Source organism: Cebidichthys violaceus, unplaced genomic scaffold (genome assembly GCF_023349555.1).
Source record: "Cebidichthys violaceus isolate CVI_PGR_0920_01 unplaced genomic scaffold, fCebVio1.0.p SCAF_14, whole genome shotgun sequence".
Lineage (NCBI taxonomy): Eukaryota > Metazoa > Chordata > Actinopteri > Perciformes > Stichaeidae > Cebidichthys > Cebidichthys violaceus.
In genome coordinates, this window is record NW_027176307.1 from 15,516,022 (window position 1) to 15,538,521 (window position 22,500).

The 22,500-nt window shown below is 44.9% G+C and overlaps 3 protein-coding genes across 3 annotated transcripts; 1 reads left to right on the plus strand and 2 right to left on the minus strand.

Annotated features, from left to right (window-relative positions):
* Positions 1-286: 286 nt before the first annotated feature.
* Positions 287-5,417, plus strand: hey2 (hes-related family bHLH transcription factor with YRPW motif 2). The gene is made up of 4 exons (XM_068709141.1): positions 287-775; positions 1,690-1,773; positions 2,765-2,846; positions 3,809-5,417. The coding sequence occupies exons 1-4, from the start codon at positions 701-703 to the stop codon at positions 4,516-4,518; spliced, it is 951 nt and encodes a 316-aa protein (XP_068565242.1). The 5' UTR covers positions 287-700; the 3' UTR covers positions 4,519-5,417.
* Positions 5,418-8,269: 2,852 nt separating this feature from the next.
* On the minus strand, positions 8,270-11,163 carry LOC137871352 (lactoylglutathione lyase-like). Its single transcript, XM_068709149.1, has 6 exons — positions 11,044-11,163; positions 9,961-10,043; positions 9,716-9,856; positions 9,570-9,637; positions 9,302-9,391; positions 8,270-9,096 (listed from the first exon to the last, which is right to left on the minus strand). The coding sequence occupies exons 1-6, from the start codon at positions 11,113-11,115 to the stop codon at positions 9,002-9,004; spliced, it is 549 nt and encodes a 182-aa protein (XP_068565250.1). The 5' UTR covers positions 11,116-11,163; the 3' UTR covers positions 8,270-9,001.
* A 1,421-nt stretch (positions 11,164-12,584) lies between these two features.
* Positions 12,585-22,456, minus strand: bub1 (BUB1 mitotic checkpoint serine/threonine kinase). Its single transcript, XM_068709117.1, has 24 exons — positions 22,292-22,456; positions 22,110-22,169; positions 21,709-21,841; positions 21,430-21,626; positions 21,264-21,304; positions 21,100-21,179; positions 20,969-21,018; positions 19,587-19,771; positions 19,356-19,474; positions 18,680-18,993; positions 18,476-18,516; positions 18,301-18,396; positions 18,012-18,122; positions 17,746-17,809; positions 17,562-17,607; positions 16,971-17,145; positions 16,536-16,599; positions 15,504-16,303; positions 15,274-15,374; positions 14,246-14,407; positions 13,998-14,155; positions 13,739-13,916; positions 13,397-13,503; positions 12,585-12,975 (listed from the first exon to the last, which is right to left on the minus strand). Exons 1-24 carry the CDS (start codon positions 22,312-22,314, stop codon positions 12,777-12,779), a joined length of 3,504 nt encoding a protein of 1,167 aa, XP_068565218.1. The 5' UTR covers positions 22,315-22,456; the 3' UTR covers positions 12,585-12,776.
* Positions 22,457-22,500: the final 44 nt, after the last annotated feature.

Genomic DNA, 22,500 nt, shown 5'->3' on the forward strand with positions numbered 1-22,500 from the left:
ATAATATAACATAATATAATATAACATAATATAATATAATATAACATAATATAATATAACATAATATAATATAATATACAATATAATATAATATAATATAATATAATATAATATAACATAATATAATATAATATAACATAATATAATATAACATAACATAATATAATATAATATAACATAATATAATATAAGATAATATTGTATTATCTTATATTATATTATATTTACAGCTAATAACTTAAGACATTTGCCAGCGGTGGAAAAAGTACTCCGATCCATCCTTGAGTTAAAGTACCACAGTAAAAGTTCTGGATGCAAAGTGTTACTGAAGTAAAGTAGTATTTAAGTATCATCATCTCAATGTACTTGAAGTATCAGAAGTACTCACTGTGCAGAACGAGAATCTTCATTTTAGATTCTTCAGTTCGTCATCGTGGAGCCGATTGTAAATAGAAGTAAAAGTATAAAGTACCACAACATGGAAGTACTTAAGTAAAGTACTACATGTGCAGCTGTGAAACTTTACGACAGCTGCTGGAAACATCTGGATGTGAAGAACACAAACCTCATTAATGTTAATTCATACGCAAAGAAACGATCCAGAAATTAAAATGATTTACAACAGGAAATCAAAGTTGACTCCACTTCACTTCTGATACAATGTTTTGTTTATTGAGTTCATATTTTGGGTTTCAGGCACATGAAGGCGTCCTTCATGACATGTGGGTCACCGACCACGAGCACTCAGGTGACGGCGAGGAAAAAGCGCAGAGGGGTAAAGTCATTGACATCCACTGATTCTACCTGTGAAGGGTGACCTCGATGTAACGCTGGCTCAGCAGTACGGTGGCCCAGAGAGGTCAACACACCTCCACTAAACAAAAGTCAAAGCAAATACAGAAACACTGCAAATTCACCAACAGCTACCATCACACAACGCCTCATTGTCATAATCAAACATCATATTTCAGAGAACGTGTGACACAATAACTGCTGGTGTTGCTGTGAGTGATGAAGTGGTGAAGTGTGATGGTGAGATCTACTAGTTCATGTTGTGACCCTCTTCACCTGGAGACTCTTCTAAATGTCTGGACTTTAACTAAACGTCTCTTTAAAGGAGCTTTTCTATACATGGAGTTTTTCTCACACTCTGATCCAGAAATCTCCACTTCAGTAGTTCTGACATCCACCAAACTTCACACCTTCATTCCTCTCTGTGTGCTGAATATATATATATATATATATATATATATATATATATATTACACTTCAGTAGTTCTGACATCCACCAAACGTCACACCTTCATTCCTCTCCGAGTGCTGAAGCTTTCTACTGAGATGGAAATAGATGTTTTTATGACTGTTGACATTACCTTCTGATTTATGAAGCGATGCAAAGAGAAATCATAAACTCCCTCTGTAAACAGCTTTGACTCTAATATGTGAACATAAAACAAGAAACTTTAACCTGGTTTTATTCAACGTCCAGATTTCTGTTCTGGAAATGTGTGAAAATTAGCACATATTTGACAAGATAATGTCTCATTTTGCATATTTAAATATAACATTTCAGAAAACGTTCATATCTGTTAGTATATGTATTTGTTGATCATATTCACCTGTAGTGTCTCTCCTTCAACGTGTTCAGTTCAGCGACAGTTTGAGGTTTTTCTCGTTTCCTTTTGTCAGATTATCGAGAAGAGACGCAGAGACAGAATCAACAACAGTCTGTTGGAGTTACGGAGACTCGTCCCCACGGCCTTCGAGAAGCAGGTGAGTTTATATCAGACCCTAAAACCAGGTTTCTGTTCAGCTCTGCTGCTTCGTGGTTTCAGGTCACCAAGAATCCGACCCGGTGGCTCCAATCACATCATTCAGAACAACTCTATAGAAACAGACCATCTTCTCTCTGATGGTCTCTGTACTGATGGAGGTCTGATAGAGGACCAGGACTACACTGAGACTGGTTCATGTAGAGGATCAGGACTACACTGAGACTGGTTCATGTAGAGGATCAGGACTACACTGAGACTGGTTCATATAGAGGACCAGGACTACACTGAGACTGGTTCATATAGAGGACCAGGACTACACTGAGACTGGTTCATATAGAGGACCAGGACTACACTGAGACTGGTTCATATAGAGCACCAGGACTACACTGAGACCGGTTCATATAGAGGACCAGGACTACACTGAGACTGGTTCATATAGAGGACCAGGACTACACTGAGACCGGTTCATATAGAGGATCAGGACTACACTGAGACTGGTTCATGTAGAGGATCAGGACTAAACTGAGACTGGTTCATATAGAGGACCAGGACTACACTGAGACTGGTTCATGTAGAGGACCAGGACTACACTGAGACTGGTTCATGTAGAGCACCAGGACTACACTGAGACTGGTTCATATAGAGGACCAGGACTACACTGAGACTGGTTCATGTAGAGGATCAGGACTACACTGAGACTGGTTCATATAGAGGACCAGGACTACACTGAGACTGCTTCATATAGAGGACCAGGACTACACTGAGACCGGTTCAGGACCAGATAAATGTTCCTCATGGTCACTTTAATGAGTAGAACATTGTAACAACAGGCAGATATGAAATCTATTCTTAATACTCAATTGGAGAAGTCACCAGTGAATCCAGCTGCTGGTTAAAGGGACTGTGTGATGAAGAGAAGCTGAACCCGGTTGGACTCAGGTGTTGGTCTTTCAGCTCGTCCTGCTTTAACTGTTGGTTTGTTTCATCAGGGTTCAGCTAAACTGGAGAAGGCAGAGATCCTGCAGATGACTGTGGACCACCTGAAGGTGCTGCAGGCCACCGGAGGGAAAGGTAACCAGGAAGATGTTCCAGATATCCTTCACAGAGGAGAGAGTCCTTTAAAGATGTACTGGATATAGAAACTTCCAGGTTCCACTCATATGATCAGTGTGTCCGGTTTGTTTCTCCAGGAGTTCTGCAGACTGGCTCCGGTTCACAACACCAGATGTTTTTATGACTAAAGTCCACTTTTTTCATCCAACACAATCTCATTTATTCTTTTAAGTTTCTTACAAGACTTACTGTTGATTCAGATTATTTAAAAAATAGTTTGTCTCTCTGTGTTCTTCTCCCAAAAGTTACGTTACGTTGTTACGTTGCATTGTGTTTTCGCCAACTTTAACCCTTCCACAGTGTGTTTTCACTTGTCAGTCAAACTGTAGTGTGTGTGTGTGTGTGTGTGTGTGTGTGTGTGTGTGTGTGTGTGTGTGTGTGTGTGTGTGAGAGACAGAGGGAGGTGGTGAGTCCATGGGAAAGCTCTGCAGGGGTAAAAGCACCACTTGACCCTGAGCAGTGCTGTTTGCTTTCATGAAGCCAGTGGGGGGGTCAGTGTAGACTGTAGGTTTGATCACAGCAGCTGGTCTACAAGACTACAGACTATGGTTTTTTTGCCACCGTCCCAAAAGTAATTTCAACCGCTCTGAAGTCAGTAAACCATCCAACATTTACTGATGTGTGTTTGACTCTAAATGTTCCATAATGTACTAAATGAACATCATGCTGTATTGAAGAAGACTGTAAACTAGAGATTGAGACCATAAACTCATGTTTACAATGTTTACTGAGGGAATAAATCAAGAGAGAAGTAGAGTCATTTTAGACTAGACTTCTATACAACCAGAGGAGTCGCCCCCTGCTGGACACTAGAGAGAATGCAGGTTCAACACGTGAAGCTCTGACTTCACTCTTCAGAACCGGAGGTTGTCTCCTGGATGTAACAGACAGTCTTTGACCGTCTCTCTCTGTGTCTACAGGTTACTTTGACGCCCACGCTCTGGCCCTGGACTTCCTGTCTCTGGGTTTCAGGGAGTGCGTGACGGAGGTTTCCCGCTACCTGAGCGCCGTGGAGGGTCTGGACTCCGGCGACCCTCTGCGCTCCCGCCTCCTCTCCCACCTCGCCTCCTGCTCCTCGCAGCGCGACGCCGCCGCCCTCGCCGTGACCTCCAATTTGCCACTTCACTACCACCACCACCAGCACCACCACCAGCAGCAGCCTCACCCTCTACCTCACCCCTTCCACCCTCACCACTGGGCTGCCGCCGCGGTCGCCACAGCGGCGGCGTTCCGACCTCTGCCGGCCGCCGCTGCGTCGTACGGACTGAGCGCGCTGTCGGTGTCTCCGGACTCCGGAGAAGGTGGAGCCCCCCAGAGGCCGGTTGAGTTGTCACAGCGCAGCCAAGCAGACTCCACCTCCTCACCTTCCTCCTCCTCCTCTTCCTTGTCTCTCGTGCTCCCCTGCGCCCCTACCCCTCTCTCCGCCTCCCTCCTCTCCCTCTCGGCGTCGTTTCCCCTCACCCTCCACGGAGGTTTCCCCATCCTCCCTCCCTCCTCTTTCACCTCCACCGCCGCCACCACCAGTCCTCCCATCTCCTCCTCCTCCTCCTCCTCCTCCTCGTCCTCCCAGACTCCTCACAGCAGCAGTAGACCCTACAGACCGTGGGGGACCGAGGTCGGAGCGTTCTGACTAACTGACTGACACTTTAAACACGTTTATCACCAGTGAACAAACTTAGAAACCAGGTTTTTACCCCAAACGACTACTTTTCTTACCTTGTTAACCTCTGACATGTTTTTACTCTTTTCCACCTTCTGATTTCAAAGTGACCCGCTTGTTTTTTTTAATTCTTTATCCTTTTTTCTTTCTATTCAGATTCTCTGAAGTGTTTTAACGTTTTAATGTTTTGTTCTCGTCTGAGATTCACTTTAAAATGTGTTTCCATTCACATGTTTTTAAGCTCATTTTGAAGTATCGCGTTAGAAAAGCTGAACGGAAACGGAAAGAAATTGATAAAACTACTCTCATGTTCAGACTCAAACCAACAGGGAACGTATCTACTAACTTACAACATATATGAATATATATATATATATATATATATATATATATATATGTGTGTTTATCACAACCTGATGTCTCACAGCAGCTCCTTTAAAAACACATCAATGAGCCTCAATGTTCCTTCATCACCATGATTTAATTCTGACTCAATCCCACAAACACTCACCAAATGTGGATTAATCCGCCACTGAAAGTAGTCCCCAACAAAGTCACTATTTCCTCCTGTTTGTTTGATTTAAGCAAACTACAGTGAGCAGCAGTTCCTTTAGGAATCAAACTACATGTTAGTGTTGTAAAGATTGACGTCTTCAGTAGGAACCAGTGAGACGAAGACAGGAAGTGAGACGGAAGAACAAAAGTAGAGTTTAAAAGCGACTATGAGACTAAAGAACATCTGATGTTTCACCAAAGTCAGAGGACGCGTTGTAGCTCTCACTGATCATACTGAATGTTGTTCCACGTGTTGTTTACATGTAAACTGTCACCGTGTGCCTTTTTTTTTACAAATAAAGATGACGTAACAATATCGCTGCTGTCATGAAAACAGCAGCTGTGTGTGTTTTTGTTGTTGTCAGTATAAACTTTACATTTTGATTTATATGTAGAAATGTAATTGTGTGTTTGTCTTTGCTTCGCATAAAGACTGGAAACAAGACAGTAACTGTTTTGCTCACTGTGGCTCATGGTTTCTTAAAGTTACTAGCCACTCCGCATTTTTACATTATATTTGATTAAGTTGACTCTCGTGTGTTACAAGTGACTTTAAGAACTAGATTTAAACACATTTACAATGTAGATGAACATCTAATCAGAGATGAATGTCTGTCACTCATCAAGTATTCTGCTCTGATGTATGTGGAGCTCCTTCTGCATGAAATCATAAAACTAATTGGGACAAAAGGCATAAAAAAGAGCTTATTTGTTAAAAAGTACTAAAAGTGAGTCGTCTTTATTGAGAGCTGTACCATGATAAACACCGTCCTTAAATCATTTCTGTAACAATACTTTATATTTATACTATATATCAGAGGTATTCAATTAAAATTAAACGAGATCCAGTGAGAGAGAGTTTCTTCATGTGAAGGTCCAGAACATCTCAATAAGGTCTAACCTGTTCTATGATTCAGTCCCATAAATGTTGAAGTAGCCAACAGCTGTATCAACGTCTTTATATGGTCAACAACTGACTGTCAAATCAAAGATACGCTGTTACGTTGAGCTGCTGTAACGTTACGTTGTTACGTTGTGTTGTTACGTTGTGTTGTTACGTTGCGTTGTTACGTTATGTTGTTATGTTACGTCGTTGCGTTAGGTTGTTACATTGTGTTGGTACGTTGCGTTGTTATGTTAGGTTGTTGCGTTACGTTGTTATGTTAGGTTGTTGCGTTACGTTGTTACGTTGCGTTGTTACGTTGCGTTGTGTTGTTACATCGCGTTGTTACATCGCGTTGTTACATAACGTTGTTAGCCTTGGATGTATATAAAAAGAAGTTTGTAGTAAATGAACTAAAACTTATTTTTGAATCACTTGCATTGTCCTTTAAACGTCGCTATGCATGTGAAAAGTCGACAGGTCCATTTAGTGTCTGTTAGAGCTTTTGATTGCAACACATGATCTTCCTCTGCAGCTTGAATTTGCCCAGTTGTCATGGAACCGTAGATGTTCCCATTTTATTCCGAGCACTCTAAAGACCATGTTTTGCGAAAACATGTAAGTAAAGAATCATAAACATCCGGGCAAACTCCATCTGCTGAGGAAGAAGCCCATTTGACGTGATAGAAAGCTCCAGAACAGCTAAATTGAAGTCAACCTGTAAAACCAAAACGTGTTTTCTTTTTTTCACCAGACTGCCGTCACAGTATCACAGAATCAAACACTCACACACGTTAATCCACTTCTTCTCTTTCTTCATCTGGCTGCTGATTCACTGAAATCACTGTTGCACCCGTTAAATCCTCCCAGAGAAGAAGAAAGCTCCGGCTGGAGGATTAAAGGCTGACAGGCCTGGGAACAGCTCTGCAGGCCGTAAATCCAACCCGGTCAGCCGACACGGTTCTCACGCCGGGACGGCGCTTTGAAGTGACCGGCGGTAAACTGGAGGACATGAGCCGGTCAGACCTTCTCATACAGACACACTGAGAGGAACAAGGACTGATCCTGTGTGCCAAAGAATGTACTTCAAAATACGTATTGTGTAGAATGACGTTATTGATGCATTAATGTGTTCATCACATTTGAATTACTTTATATACAGCTGGTAGTTTAATCTAAAATAATAATAATACATCATTATTTATTTATTTAGGTTTCATAATCTGTGAAGTAACTGAAGCCGTCAGACGAATTCAGAGGAGCAAAAAGTACAATATGTACCTCTGAGATGTAGTACAATATAAAGTACAATATGTACCTCTGAGATGTAGTACAATATAAAGTACAATATGTACCTCTGAGATGTAGTAGAATAAAAAGTACAATATGTACCTCTGAGATGTAGTACAGTAAAAAGTACAATATGTACCTCTGAGATGTAGTACAATATAAAGTACAATATGTACCTCTGAGATGTAGTACAATATAAAGTACAATATGTACCTCTAAGATGTAGTACAATATAAAGTACAATATGTACCTCTGAGATGTAGTACAATATAAAGTACAATATGTACCTCTGAGATGTAGTACAATATAAAGTACAATATGTACCTCTGAGATGTAGTAGAATAAAAAGTACAATATGTACCTCTGAGATGTAGTACAGTAAAAAGTACAGTATCTACCTCTGAGATGTAGTACAATATAAAGTACAATATGTACCTCTAAGATGTAGTACAATATAAAGTACAATATGTACCTCTGAGATGTAGTACAGTAAAAAGTACAATATGTACCTCTGAGATGTAGTACAATATAAAGTACAATATGTACCTCTGAGATGTAGTACAATATAAAGTACAATATGTACCTCTGAGATGTAGTACAGTAAAAAGTACAGTATGTACCTCTGAGATGTAGTACAATATAAAGTACAATATGTACCTCTGAGATGTAATACAGTAAAAAGTACAATATGTACCTCTAGATGTAAAATACAAGTATTTTGATATTACTTGAGTATTTATACTCAAGTAAAGTACTTTGGTAAATGTAATTAGTTACTTTCCTTCACTGCCATTGAAATAAAACAGTATTATGTGATCGGACAGAATCTTAAATATTGTTGATTTTAATGTTTATTTAAATCTATCATTTACAGGAGGAAAAGTACTTTTACTCAAAAATAATTGTGATATACTTGTACTTTGCAGAGTATTTCCATTTTATAGTACTTTATACATTTACTCCACTACATTTATCAGACACCTAAAGTTATTTGTTAAACATAAAAACACATGACATGTTGAAATGATATGATGCAGTACTATAATACTACTAATCCACCCAGTAGTACACAAATGATGGGCTACATTAAAATGCTGGTAGAAGTATTCATCAGTGATAAAACATAATGTATTATGATAATAAAACACTGTGAAAGGAGACATTCTGCATAATGAGTACTTTTACTTTTGATACTTTTAAGTACATCGTGCCGATAAAACTTCTGTACTTTTACTTGGCTAACATTTTGAACGCAGGACTTTTACTGATAGAAGAGGCCGATGTATTTGTACTTTGACTGAAGTACTTCTTCCACCGCTGATTGTTTACCATTACAGCTGCAGTAAAATGAGAGGTTTTCTGAAGGGACTCTGGAAGCACTACCACTTTAGTCCACAGGGGGCGCCAGAATCAACACAACGTGGACGTTCCTCGTAGTAACTTTAACAGAAAGCAAACAATGAGTCTTTGTGACTTCATTGATGATCCCTGTTTCATCATTTCTGTCAGTAACTCAGATGAAAGTCTCCGACGTGACGTTTGATGTTTTTAACATTAAAATATTTCCACTCTGCAACAGACTGTGGACAGATTCAAAGCAGAACTTCCTGTTTGTGTTTCTTTTCTTTATTTGTTGTTATAAAAGGAGTAACTTGAGCACAGAACTTACAAAATAAAAGTCTTCTTTTGTTTGAGGCAGCGTTCTCCAGACATAAAGTCTCTCCTTCAAGGGGACAATAGTGAGACCATGTTGTTGGGACTTAAGATCTCAATCCAGTAGCCGTCAGGATCCTGAATGAAGGCCAGGTCCTTCATCTTACCTGTGAGCAGGAGGAGGACGGTAGTAGTTAAGATACTAAGAACCGCCACAAATACTCACTACAGCACCAAATGTGGATTAATCCGCCGCTGAAAGTAGTCCCCCAACAACGGCACTGTTTCCTGCTTTCTTTGATTACAAACTCCAGCTGCTTCAGGAGATTACTGGTGACTTAATGTTGACATCTAGAATAACGTCTGACTCACCAGATTCTGGTTTCTTGACGAACGTCACTCCTTGCTCCTCAAACACTTTGCAGGCGGCGTAAACATCAGGAACAGCGACGCCAATGTGACCTGCAACAACACGGCAGGTCACACCCAAAACACACGGAGAGAGTACGAAGTGACGGTGCAGTCTGGTTCAACTGCTCTGAACTTAAGAACAATAGAGTTCAAAAACAGACGACTTCAGCAAATAGTGACAGAAACAATTGAAACAGAGTCAGACAGGGAATCTCCACGAAGCTCTCACCAAATCCTCTCGGTTCGTTGTTTCCATTGTGGTACGACAGACTTTCATCTGACTCTGAACCCCAGTTACTAAAGAAAATAAAGAAAGGTTGCATGAAAATAAATGTGGTGTTTCGGGGTTTATCTTCAGGGTTTATTCCTACGCACTGTGTGAGCTCTATGGTGGCCCGGCGAGAGAAGGTCCACGCCGTCCTCTCCTTGATGTCGGCCGGGATGTCCGACTTGTCCTCGTAACCCAGGAAGTAGAGGGTGAAGCGCATCGAGGGGAAGTCGATCTTCTGGAGCAAGCTAGGGGGGGGGGGGGGGGGGGGGGGGGGGGGGGCGCAGAGGAGAACCGGTCAGGAGTTTAACGGCTTCACCGCTGATCAGAGCGGAATGACCATCAGACTCACGTCATGCCCAGGATTCGAGTGTAGAAGTCCAGAGACCTCGCCGGGTCTTTGACCCTCAGCATCGTCTGCTGCATCATGTAGTCCTGCAGACGAGAAGTCATCAAGACAATACATCTGTAAAGCTGCACTTATCAACATGCTACAGCTTTAATCTGTCATCACAAACTCTTTCAGCGCATCGGTTTGAATATTTTCTCTCTTTTAGCTCCGCTTTTGGTCTCCACCACCAAATATCCGTCTCTTTAGCTGCTGAACGCTCCACTAACCACCTGCTAGTCTCTAAATACGGCTTTCACTTCTGTGAAGTCAGAGTATTGGACCACTTCTGGTTTCTGGTGCCAGTTTTTGAAACTTTTATCAGTAAACTTATAAATTCTACATAAATAAAGGATCAGTTGCGAGTCGTCCAGCGTGTTGATGAAACAGTGAGAACTCTTTACAGACACGATTCTAGTGAAGCAGAATCACAGATTCATAAAGACGTCATTAATGATATCATGTTAAGAATACACATATGAAACAATGGTTTAAATAATGCAGCCGCTCTTAACTTATCTTTCATATAAAGTTATGGTCACACACTCTCTGTCCACCTCCCTACACTCGTATCAAGAGAAATGAATTGGCAAGAAAAGAGACAAATCGCTCAATAAACAAAGTTAAAGATGAATTTGACTGAAAGCATTTTGATGAACATTATGACAATATGTTCAGCGTGAATTCTTTTGGCCGTGATGAAGGTGTTGTCAACAGACCACAGAATTAAAACAGTGAAACCCACGTTGCTGTAACCTCACAGATCTAAACCTTTGCCACATGAAGCTGAATCGTTCCCGGCTGAATGACACTAGAAAGGACTTCAATGTTCTGCAGTCATTTGTGTGAAGTGGAACTTTAAAACGTGAGAATAAATCTTATTGAAGTGGAGTTTTCTATGGAGTGGCGGCTGTCAGTGAGGCCTTCAGGCATGCAGGTCTGAAGGCCAACAGGTTGGACTGCATTACAGCCTCGAAACAGACTTCAGAACAAATAAGAATAAATCCAGTAGAATAAAGTAGACGCTGAAGCGCTCAAACACTCCACCTTGGTGATGGGGTCTCCCTCTTTGCAGGCAGCAGACACAGTCTCGTCCGACAGTCCGCCTCGGCCCTCCATGGCTCTCGCACTGCAGGAACACTCAGGTTCTCCTGCTCTGCAGCGCCGCCTTCGAGGGCCGCTGGGACGTTTGGGCTCCACTCAAACCCAGAGGACATTCTCGGCTGCATTCGTGCATTTTAAATATCAGATATTCAGTTTGTTTATGACTTTTAAAGCCCTGCATGGTTTGATTCTATTGTGATATTTTGACGACACACAGTTTACGGTTTCAGGCTTAAATGTTTTGTCAAATTGTGTTTTTGTTGTTTGAATTTCTCAAGTGATTATTCCTAAATTATAATCTCCATTTAAACCTCATTAAAGACTCACTGTCTGATAATTATTATTCAAAATGATTATTATTACGGCACTGGGACCAAGAGCTGAGAAGGGCTCAGTTCACAAACATCTTTTAACTTTTCATAATGGCACACGTTTGTTTTGATAAGTTACATTTTATTTGTTGTTAAACAATTATTTTTAAGTTTTGTGTTGAAACAAGAAAAAAGGTTTCATCCAAAAACTGAATAATTTACGTATTAATGACAAGAAAGCAAGAACATTTACTTTTATATTAAAATTAAATATTCTAAAGAGAAACATGTTTATTAATATTAATACGACATCATGCTCAACGTTTCCTCACACGTTAAGGTTTGATACTCAACATCAACTAATAATTAAACTTTGAATGTTTAACTAACTTTAACACTTTCATTCATCGTTATATTCTTATGAAGATTACAGGTCAATTCTTTGACGAGTCCAGTTTAGATATTTCAGACAGAACCTGAAGGCAGCCAGGTGTTTGTGCATTGGGGGGGGGGGGTTAAATTCCTGTTAACACTTCAGTCTGTGCTGCTTCCTGCATCACTTGACGCTTCACCTGCTGCACAGGTGAGCAGTAAAAGGAACAGTTCCTATATTTGAAGTTAAAGGTTGCTGATTAAATCCTGCCCTTGTGTATTAATATGATTATGAATGTTGAGATGTTTCGTTGCGTTAAACCCTGACGGGGATCTGGAGGCTCTCAGGTAGAAACATGCTGAGAAGTGGGCGGAGCTACAGGTCTGAACATGTGGAGACATTTAAAGAGAGGGAGGATGAAAGAGAGGCTGTACAGAGACAGGGACACACCCCGATACTGGATCAGATCTAGACCTGCTAATCCTCAAAGTTCTGCCTCCAGACAGGAAATGCGACACAAACATGGAGCTGAAAGAGGCTCAGTTGGTGATTAGTTTTAAAGATTAGTGCAGCTTTAAAACTAGCATGTGAAGGAACTGTGTGGCTTTGGCGACACCTGGTGGTCAAATCAAGAATTACACTTTAATTTATCCAGAAACAATGTGAAAAAATTGTTAAATCACCTGCTCACTTTTATTTTTTAAAGAACGTATGAATAAAAAAAATAAATAATAATAATTAAATACTTAAGAGAAAAACAAAAAATCTATAAAAAACAATTAGTGAACCGTAAAATAAAATTCATAAAGAAATAAAATGAACTTGTGTATCACATAACTTGAACTTGTTTTATTAACATTGTATTCTTCTTGCTCTTCACTCAAACAATTTAAAAGCAGATGAAGATGAAAAAAAAAGTGACTAAATAATAATTACATTTTTTTTTTTTATAGCTAAAATCTTCCAAATTAAAAAAAAAGAAGAAAAAAGAATCATCTGCGCGCTGTTTTCCTGCTCTCCAGCAGCAGAACCATCATGCGGCTCTTCAGCGAGGACAGTTTGTTGCCGTAGTTTTGCCGGAGGGTCGATGCCAGCGTGCAGCGGAGGCTCCGCAGGCTCGGGGGGGAACCGCCGCCCGGCACGTTCAGCAGAACGCGGAAGAAGTCCTGCCACAAGTCGCTGTGGGGGTTCCTGTGGAGAACGTGGCTTTTAAAAAAAAAAAAAGAAGAAAAAATGCTTCTATAGAGATAAAACGCAACGCTGCACGATCCCCGTTATTTATTCCACTTCACTGCGATCTCCAAAAGTTTAAATCAAGTTTACACCAAGAACGTCGTGATGTAGAGACGCCGTATTACGGCTAGCTAGCTAGCTAGCTAGCTAGCTAGCTAACTCCCCCATGCTTTAATGCTACGGGAACAGATAGTAAAAAAAGCACCACACAAACTGCTGGGTTTGGTCTACGTCACTTTTAACATGTAGCCTGACCTTGAGTTTATAAAATGACCGTGCACGACGGCCGCTACCCTTTCAGTTATGCTAATGGAGGCAACTAAGGCTAACTGCTAAGATGCTAACTGCTATGATTATAGTAAGTTCAGAGTGGAATTACCTTCTAAAAACACCGTTGGTCTTCCACACGCCGCCTTCATTGGTGACCCGCATGTATGTCCCAAACAGCATGCAGTAGACGGTCCCCGCTATGCCAAAGTAATCCGTCTACACACCCACACACACACACACACACACACACACACACACACACACACACATTAAAAGAAAGCGGCCTAAAAAGGGTCTCAATTGCTAATTCATTTCCAGTTTTAAGTCACATTGTGAGCATTTTTAATAAGAGCTGTGCAAAATGTTCTTAACTTTTAAAAAAATGTCGAAAACATAAGATTTAATAATATTCGGGTATGATAAGAGGAATAAACGTCCCGTGAGTCCTCACCTGGTAGCTCCAGGGTTTCCCGCTGAGCATCTCGGTACACTGGAAGCCCGACGTCAAACACTTGGCGGTGAAAGCGGTGCCTTCTGGGAAAAGCTCCATGTCGATGCTCTGCCCGAGGTCGATGAGGACGAGGCCGTGGTCCAGGCTCTCCGGCTCAAAGCACTTGTTGTCCAGGAACCTGAGACACAACAGCAGCAACGATGAAGACGAGGACCATCCGAGCTCTAGATGCTAGAACAACGTGACGAGCGGCGGTTACCTCTCCCCCAGCAGGAAGTTGTCTGGTTTGATGTCGCCGTGGACGACGTGGACGGCGTGCAGCTGCTCCACCGTGTGCAGGATGCAGACCGCGAAGAACATGACGAGCGGCTGAGGCATCACCTTGTCGCTCAGGGTTTTGTAAATGTTCACCGCGTTCTGATTGGACGGGGGGAAAGAGAGAGAACAATCTGGGTAAGAAGACGTCCGTAAAAGAAAGATGGCGACCGCGTCTCGGAGCCGACGTACCAGCAGGGTGCCGTGGTTGTGGAGCTCGCCGAGCAGCACGCTGCCGTCGTGGAAGAGGTGAGCGGAGCGGACGCCGCCGAACAGGCGACGGACGTCGGTCCGCAGACGAGCGTCCAGCTGGGTGTGGATGTAAAACTCCCAGCGATTGGCCGGCTTCTGGACCTGAAACCACCGCGACGGAGAGAGGAAGAGCTCAGAGACCACGGATCACCGATGATCCACGTTCACAGATACAGATCTCTGAGTGGTTCCATTAGAGCAGCCGGCCTACAAGGACCCACAATATCAGCTCTTCATTTCAACCGCTCTGCAGAACGTCACTGAAGTGAACCCCCGTTGGTTAGCCGTTAGCGGTGCTGCTAACGTCACTAGCTCTCCTCTGATTGGTTGTTTACAATGAAACATGATCAGAGATCAGAGACTAGAACCACATGTTCTACTGAGTACTGGAGGAGAACTATCATCAGGAGAACTTTATTTACACTCTGATGGTTAACGTTAAAACTTTATTTACACTCTGATGGTTAACGTTAAAACTTTATTTACACTCTGATTGTTAACGTTAAAACTTTATTTACACTCTGATGGTTAACGTTAAAACTTTATTTACACTCTGATTGTTAACGTTAAAACTTTATTTACACTCTGATGGTTAACGTTAAAACTTTATTTACACTCTGATGGTTAACGTTAAAACTTTATTTACACTCTGATGGTTAACGTTAAAACTTTATTTACACTCTGATTGTTAACGTTAAAACTTTATTTACACTCTGATTGTTAACGTTAAAACTTTATTTACACTCTGATGGTTAACGTTAAAACTTTATTTACACTCTGATGGTTAACGTTAAAACTTTATTTACACTCTGATGGTTAACGTTAAAACTTTATTTACACTCTGATGTTAACGGTAAAACTTTATTTACACTGATGGTTAACGGTAAAACTTTATTTACACTCTGATGGTTAACAGTAAAACTGTGTCATTAACAGAGACTAAGAGTTTGATTTCTTTACTTCCTCACCTTTAACACAATCCTCTCTGAGGTCTCGGGGTCGGTCGCCTGGTAAACCGTCGCAAAAGCACCTTCTCCGAGGAGGCAGTCGACTCGCAGCGACGCTTTACCTGTCGGGAGGAAAACGTATTTTTCATTTCACACACATGAAACCTTTTGGTACGTTTGGAACCAAACCAGGAAATCTGACATTTCAGTGTTTGTTTCAGACAATACAGCGCAGCAGCAGCTGTCCTCACCCATGCTGATGGTGGTCTTGGGGCTGATGTTGGGGACTTTGCAGGGCCAGGTGATGCAGCGGGGGTGAGAGGCGAGAGGGGGGTCGAGTGACGACAGCAGATCAGCGATCAGCTCGTCGTCCCAGGGGTCCGACACCAGCTGGACCGCGGCGGCCCCTCCTCCCGATGCTGCGTTCATGGACACGTCGCCGGCCTGCGGCTTCACCCCTCTGACGTCTGGACTCATCATGAGTTCATCCTCGGCGCTGAACTGCTGCTGCTGCTGCTGCTGCACCGGGCTCATGGGCACGTCGGCACAGAGCTGCCGTGGACTCATGGGAACGTCCACATGCGTCCTGTTGAGCTGCCGTGGACTCATGAAGGCGTCCAGGTCCGGCTCCACTCGGAGCTCGGGGCTCCGGACGGCCATCCAGTCCGGTTGGACGGCACACTCCGGACTCATGGGGACATCGGTGACTGGTCTCTGGACCCGCTCCGGACTGGCGGGTTTGTCCAGGTCCTCCATGATGGTGAACGCTTCTCTTTGGGGTCCGACTGAAGCGTCCGGTTCGGGGCCCTCGTACACGTCCCAGACGGCGGTCCTGTGGACGGAGGCGTCGGCTGGACACAGGGTCTGGTCCCTGAAGGACAGCGCGGCGGGAGGCGGAGGCTGCACCATGGTGATGGAGGAGGAGGAGGTCAGGCAGGGCGGGGCCGAGGCGAGGCCTTCGCCCACGATGGTGCCGTGTGCAGCAGCGGAGGAGGAAGGAAGCCGCTGACCGAAGGCCGTGTCGTTGGACGGACTCTGCTCCATGATGGGGCTGAACACATGACGTCATCATCAAACATCTCAGACGCACAAAGACATGAACAACGTACCACATAAAAACACAGAGACTTCCTCGTTGATGACCAAAGAAGCTCGTCGTAAACATTCAGGATCAGAGAACCAGCAGTCTGAGGTACTTTTGGAGGCTGCACATTTTAAAGAAGTAGCGCTTTTAGAAAGGTCTCGAGTGACCCTGAGAAATGAAGCAGCGACAGACCGGCTACCTGAGTTTCTTCGTCTGCCGTCTGATGAAAGCCTCGTCCTCAGCGTCTCCACCATCACAGACCTCTGAAGAGCAGACAGAGTTATTATCGGAATGAGCAGCAGGACGGCCTGAACAGAGACATTATTACTCTGAAACACCAGAGAACAAACTAAATGTGAGGAACCGAAGAAGACAGAACACCATAACCCTCCACTAGAGGAGGGATTTAGTCACCTGTAAACTCACATCTCAGACTCATAAACTACTTCATTAGCTTCATACAAACCCTGTAAAGAAACAAGTCACACATTTACTATGAAGAAACAGGTTGAACATCCTGTAAAATATTTGATGTGGCTGATAAATATTCACTCACATGTAGATTTATAAGACTTCCTGTTTCGTGTGTGTGTGTGTGTGTGTGTGTCTCTGTGTGTGTGTGTGTCTCTGTTACCGTGGTCCTCCTCGTGGAAGGTGAACGGCGTCTTGTGTGTGAACGGCGTGGAGACGAACTGAGCCAACATGGCGAAGTCGGAGGTGCTGTTGGGACACGCAGCCAGAGAGTTGAGGGAGTTGTAGCGAGCTCCCCACATGGTGCTCTCGTCTGGGGTCAGCTCGGGAGGAGTCTCCTGCTCAGGGAGGACATTTAATAACACACACACACACACACACACACACACACACACACACACACACACACACACACACACACATATATTTAAATAGAACATGTGACGGTCTCACTTTACTGCATCGACTAGCTTTACATCTAGAGTCTGTTTTATAACGTCATCAACCTAAAAAATAAATAAATCCTCATCAAAGAAGTGATTCATGGGAAAGGCCTTTTATTATTATTATTATTATTATTATTATTATTAGTGACGACTCAACAGATGTTTTGCTCTATAATTAACACTTCTGGTGCCGTTAGACCCTCCGGTTAATGAGATGAATACTAATATTAGTGTATTAATACCAGCTTTGATTAAACGCCACGAACAGACATGTAGTAGTAAATGTTGAGAGTTCTCCTCTGACTCACATTGGGTTTGGTCGACGCTCTGATTGGTTTAGACGGAGCAGCAGCACTGAAGGAGAGAGGGACAAAATAACAGGAACAGCAGTCACATCAGCGCTTCATTTCATCACAGAACACATGTTATTACTGTCGTCTATGGAACTGAAGCTATCGCTCGACACGCAGGACGTATTCCCATCTTACTTACCCGCCGTTCTCTTTGTCCGTCTCGTCCTGGAAGACGGTGAACGGAGCCGCCGAGGATGAGACGCCTGCGTCCAAAACCCCCCCAAAACCAGAGACGGAAACATGAAGTTCAAAGTTAGAGAGCCAGCGTGACGATCATCAGAATCCAATAGAATACAGGCGTTCTCAGAAATCACGTCACTTTTCATTTCCAAGCCGTATCCTTGTACTTCATTCTCATGTTCACGAGGCAAACATTCTGCATTGGGTTCAAACGTTCACATTTACCGGCTCCTGGGCAGCGGGGATCGAACGCCCGCTCGGCGGCGCGGAGCGGCGACGTGTTGCCGAACGGGTCCTCGAGGAGCGTCGGGGCCTGGAACATGTCCATGATCACGTCTGGGTCACACGAGGAACACATGGAAGGACTCATTCAACAGAAAGCGCACATGTGGAACACAGCGAGTAGAGCGCTGGAGACAGCAGTGAACACAGCTGTATCTACGACAGACTGTGAGGGGGGTCAGTGCGGATCCACTACGGCCCCTTGGACCTCAGACCGCGGTCAAACACTCACCCAGAGCTTCTCGGGTGTTGACGGTGGGTGACGGCAGCACCCTGGACGGTGTGGCCTGAACGAAGCCCAGCGAGTTGTTGGGCGTGACGTGAGACACTGAGACAAGAGAGAAGGTTTGACAACAGACCGATAGGAGGAGGAGGAGGAGGTTCTCCTGGACCACAGGTGTACTCACGGTTCAGCTTCTCCTCAGGCTCCGCTGGGTGGAAGACATCCCTGAGGGGGAGAAGTAGAGAGAACGCAGCTTTAACACATGAAGCACTGGCCTCTCTTTAAAGAACCGGAGGTTGTCTCCCGGTAGGAAGCCAAACAAGCCTACACCGACTTCCTGCTGGTCCACAGCACCAGCATGCACCTGTCCAGTGCAGGAGCTACTCACTGCGTGCCGTTGAGCTCCTGTGGGCGAACCAGATCATCCCGACAGAGACCGCCGGACTCAACCACCCAGGTCCGGACGGAAGACGTCGGCGCTGATGGCTGCAAACGAACGCTCCCGTCAGCCAGGCGAGGGGCGTGATGGGAAACCTCGGAGCTCACGGCGTCGGCAGAGGCCTCTGGGACGAAGGTGGACTCGGCGAGTAACCTCAAGCCCAGAGAGCGCCCGTTGGTCGGGCGGTTTGAGGGTGGAGGACGCCCAAAGGGCTGCTGGGTAGGATCGGGGTTCACAGTGGAGGCCGTGTCTGCTAGAGACAGCTGCAGCAGAGGAAACAAGGGCTGATTGAGGGGATAGTGTGGATGTTTTTAAGGGGGTTGTAGGAGGCTTCTCCACAGTGCTAGTGAATGGAGTCTGGTGTGTTTGCAGAGATCACATGTTCTCCTGTCTGGTTCTATAAACTCATCTACTGCAGTAGAACACTGACTGTGTGGAGAACCTCACACAAACACATCTGGACCCGAGTCGGAGGTCAGAAACTCATAATTACGATGACTCTGACGCGATATTGAACGCAGCACGAAATGTGGAAAGAGAACCCAAGCGGGGAACCGGATCAGCTCCACCAGCATGAAGCACCCGTCGACAGCGGGAACGAGAAGCAAACCTCCTTCAGCCTCACCCTCTGCAGCGACGGCTCGCTGGTTAAACCTCCGCCCGCCTCCAGGTCGTGGTTCACTTTCTCCAAAGTGCTTTTAATGCTCAGGACGCCTTCCTCCGCCTCCCTAATCATCTTCTCCACTGAAAACAGAGCAGAGCGAACAAGTTATCGACGCAATCAGACTTCAAAAACGTGTCGTTCAGCGGTTTTTAAATGTCATCAAAGCGGTTAAACCATAAGCCGTCAGCGTACTCATCTCTCGGCTGTCCATCGCCCGCTTATCCTTCAGCTTCTGGAAGTATCTCTCCGCTCGGACTTCCTCGAAGCAGAGTTCAGACCCGTCACACGCGAGGTCCTCCTTCGCGTACTCCGACACGCTGGGAACACCGGAGCTCTGACCGGAGGGAATCGCGCCCGAAGTCTCGGAGCGAGAGACTCTGAGGAGGAGAACGCGCATCAGACGAGCGGCGTTACAGTCCGGCCTTTAGAGAGGGAGACGGCACCACCTTCTGAAGTGGACGTCCAATCAGTGCTGGTGGTGAATGAACTCCTCAGTGACTACATGTACCAGCATGCACCGCTGTATTCACTTTAACCACATTGTGATAAAAACATTAAACTGTGAGCTCCTCAGTGAAACTATGACGTCATGATGGATTCATCTGAGACCAACAGTCATGTGACCAGAAACCAGAGGAACTCTGACTGATATGAAGGAAGTGAACACAGAGAGGAGAGAGGAGGAGAGGAAGAGAGAGAGGAGGAGAGGGGAGAGGAAGAGAGAGAGGAGGAAAGGGGAGAGGAGAGAGGAAGAGAGAGAGGAGAGGAAGAGAGAGGGGAGGAGAGGACAGAGGGAAGAGAGGACAGAGGAAGAGAGAGAGGAGGAGAGGAGAGGAAGAGAGGAGAGGAGAGGAAGAGAGGGGGAGGAGAGGACAGAGGGAAGAGAGGACAGAGGAAGAGAGAGAGGAGGAGAGGAGAGGAAGAGAGGAGAGGGGAGGAAGAGAGAGGGGAGGAGAGGACAGAGGGAAGAGAGGACAGAGGAAGAGAGAGGAGGAGAGAGAGGAGGAGAGGAAGAGAGGAGAGGGGAGGAGGAAAGGGGAGAGGAGAGAGGAAGAGAGAGAGGAGAGGAAGAGAGAGGGGAGGAGAGGACAGAGGGAAGAGAGGACAGAGGAAGAGAGAGAGGAGGAGAGGAGAGGAAGAGAGGAGAGGAGAGGAAGAGAGGGGGAGGAGAGGACAGAGGGAAGAGAGGACAGAGGAAGAGAGAGAGGAGGAGAGGAGAGGAAGAGAGGAGAGGGGAGGAAGAGAGAGGGGAGGAGAGGACAGAGGGAAGAGAGGACAGAGGAAGAGAGGACAGAGGAAGAGAGGACAGAGGAAGAGAGGACAGAGGAAGAGAGAGGAGGAGAGGAGAGGAGAGGGGAGGAGGAAAGGGGAGAGGCTGGACTCATGTCAGTAGTTTAATATTTATAACACGTAGAGACTCCATCTGCATGTTTAACTGTAGAAATAATAATAAATCAAATCAGAAACACCTGCAGCAGAGAGACGGGTTGGTTTGACTCTCTAGCTTCAGAGACAGGAACACCTGGAGAACACCTGGAGAACCTTACGAACACAAACCAGGAACAGTGACTCACGTGATGATGGTTTTATACGTCGGTGGTTTAGCAGCACAGTCCACAGAGTCCTGTGACAGAGGACGAGGACTTTAACGGACGAACATCTTATTGACATCAAATGATCATCAGCGACGGTCAAAGACACTCGCCTTGTTCGGAGCCGCCGGCTCTCTGACAGACCACATCTGATTGGTTAAGTGGGAGTTCTGCAACGGGGTTTGACTCCCAGCTTAATAAGAAACAAATACATTGAATACATATTTATGTATTAAACATATCAACAGACGGAGAAGGACGTGGAGGAGACGCTTACCAGGGACTGGTGTCTGGCTTCTGGTTCTCGCCTGAAACTGCCTGCAGATCAGATTTATGTATACTTCTGAGCACATTGAAGTTATTGTGGAGTGTTAGTGACTGTGTGCGTCACACTCAAACCACCGTGTAAAGAGTGTGTAACGTGCGCGTGTCCTCCTCATTACCTGTGTTCGCTGAGGACGGTGTCGGCAGGCTGGGCCCGGTTCTCTGTCGCCTTCTGGTACACGGCCTCGGCCTGGTCCACCATGCCCCTCCGTTCACACTGCTGAGCCCAGGCCACGTACAGGGCAGCGGTCGTGGTGCCGACGCCTTTGCTGAACACGTGGGCGTACAGCGCGACCGGGTCCGAGTAGTAACTCGCCTGTGACGCAGAGACACAGTGATGTGAGACGCTCGCGTTGAGGCCTTTCAGTCCCGGAGAACAACGCCTCAGTGACACTCACGCATGTGATGCAGTGGTTCACGTATCTGATGTCGTTGGCGTATCGCTCGACATTCAGAAACCTCTGAACCAGACTGTCGAACACCAGCGACATCCCGTCAGCAGGTGATCTCTGCTGCAGGTACTCCACGAACCTGGCAGGAGGTGGACAGGACAGGTAGTAGGTAACTCTAGGATACATACACTTTAATATCTGCTACCGCTACCTCTGACAATGTCAAATATGCACAATATATACAATAATACTAAGCAAAACAATGACGTAAAAGTACCTCAAACTTGTACTTTTCCTCAACTGATATTTGTCACATTTGCTTCCTCCACAAACAGCGTTTCCCACGTCAATAACAAACAGCAGAGCGAGCTAATGCTAATGCTAACTTTGGACCCGGTTCTACTCACTTGTCCCACGGGTCCAGAGGGTCGTCTCCCGTGTACGAGCTCAGTCTGCTCTCAAAGTGTCTGAAACAAGACGCGCAATCAAAGCAGAGCAGAAACAATGTCGAACGGTTAGTTTAAATTCGGCGATAGCAACAAAGCTAACCTAGCTAGCATGAAGCTAACCCCGGCTAGCGCTGACTTACTGTAAATAAGAGGCAATATCCATGTTGTATTTCGGTTAAGATAACGTCCTTTATGTGGTTGTGTTCCACAAATCTATGGGATCGACCGTTTGTTTGGTTTCACGGATCAGTCTCGCGACGTAACTCTCATGGTTTAGGTTCGTTTCTCTGACTCTGACGGTGACTTCTAACGGTACGTTTGAAATTTCGCGCTCAGCCAATAGCAGCGC

What these genes read in the sequence shown, in the direction of transcription:
- LOC137871352 (XM_068709149.1), bottom strand. Translation starts at nt 11,115, where the DNA reads ATGGAGGGCCGAGGCGGACTGTCGGACGAGACTGTGTCTGCTGCCTGC. An exon ending in GCCACCATAGAGCTCACACA is followed by an intron (nt 9,638 to 9,715) that starts GTGCGTAGGAAT and finishes TATTTTCTTTAG; the next exon opens with TAACTGGGGTTCAGAGTCAG. An exon ending in CGTCAAGAAACCAGAATCTG is followed by an intron (nt 9,097 to 9,301) that starts GTGAGTCAGACG and finishes TCCTGCTCACAG; the next exon opens with GTAAGATGAAGGACCTGGCC.
- bub1 (XM_068709117.1), bottom strand. Translation starts at nt 22,314, where the DNA reads ATGGATATTGCCTCTTATTTACA. An exon ending in TCCCCGCTGCCCAGGAGCCG is followed by an intron (nt 17,810 to 18,011) that starts GTAAATGTGAAC and finishes TTTTGGACGCAG; the next exon opens with GCGTCTCATCCTCGGCGGCT. An exon ending in CGGCAGACGAAGAAACTCAG is followed by an intron (nt 16,304 to 16,535) that starts GTAGCCGGTCTG and finishes TCATGTGTTCAG; the next exon opens with CCCCATCATGGAGCAGAGTC.
- hey2 (XM_068709141.1), top strand. Translation starts at nt 701, where the DNA reads ATGAAGGCGTCCTTCATGACATGTGGGTCACCGACCACGAGCACTCAG. An exon ending in CCACGGCCTTCGAGAAGCAG is followed by an intron (nt 1,774 to 2,764) that starts GTGAGTTTATAT and finishes TTGTTTCATCAG; the next exon opens with GGTTCAGCTAAACTGGAGAA. An exon ending in GCAGGCCACCGGAGGGAAAG is followed by an intron (nt 2,847 to 3,808) that starts GTAACCAGGAAG and finishes CTGTGTCTACAG; the next exon opens with GTTACTTTGACGCCCACGCT.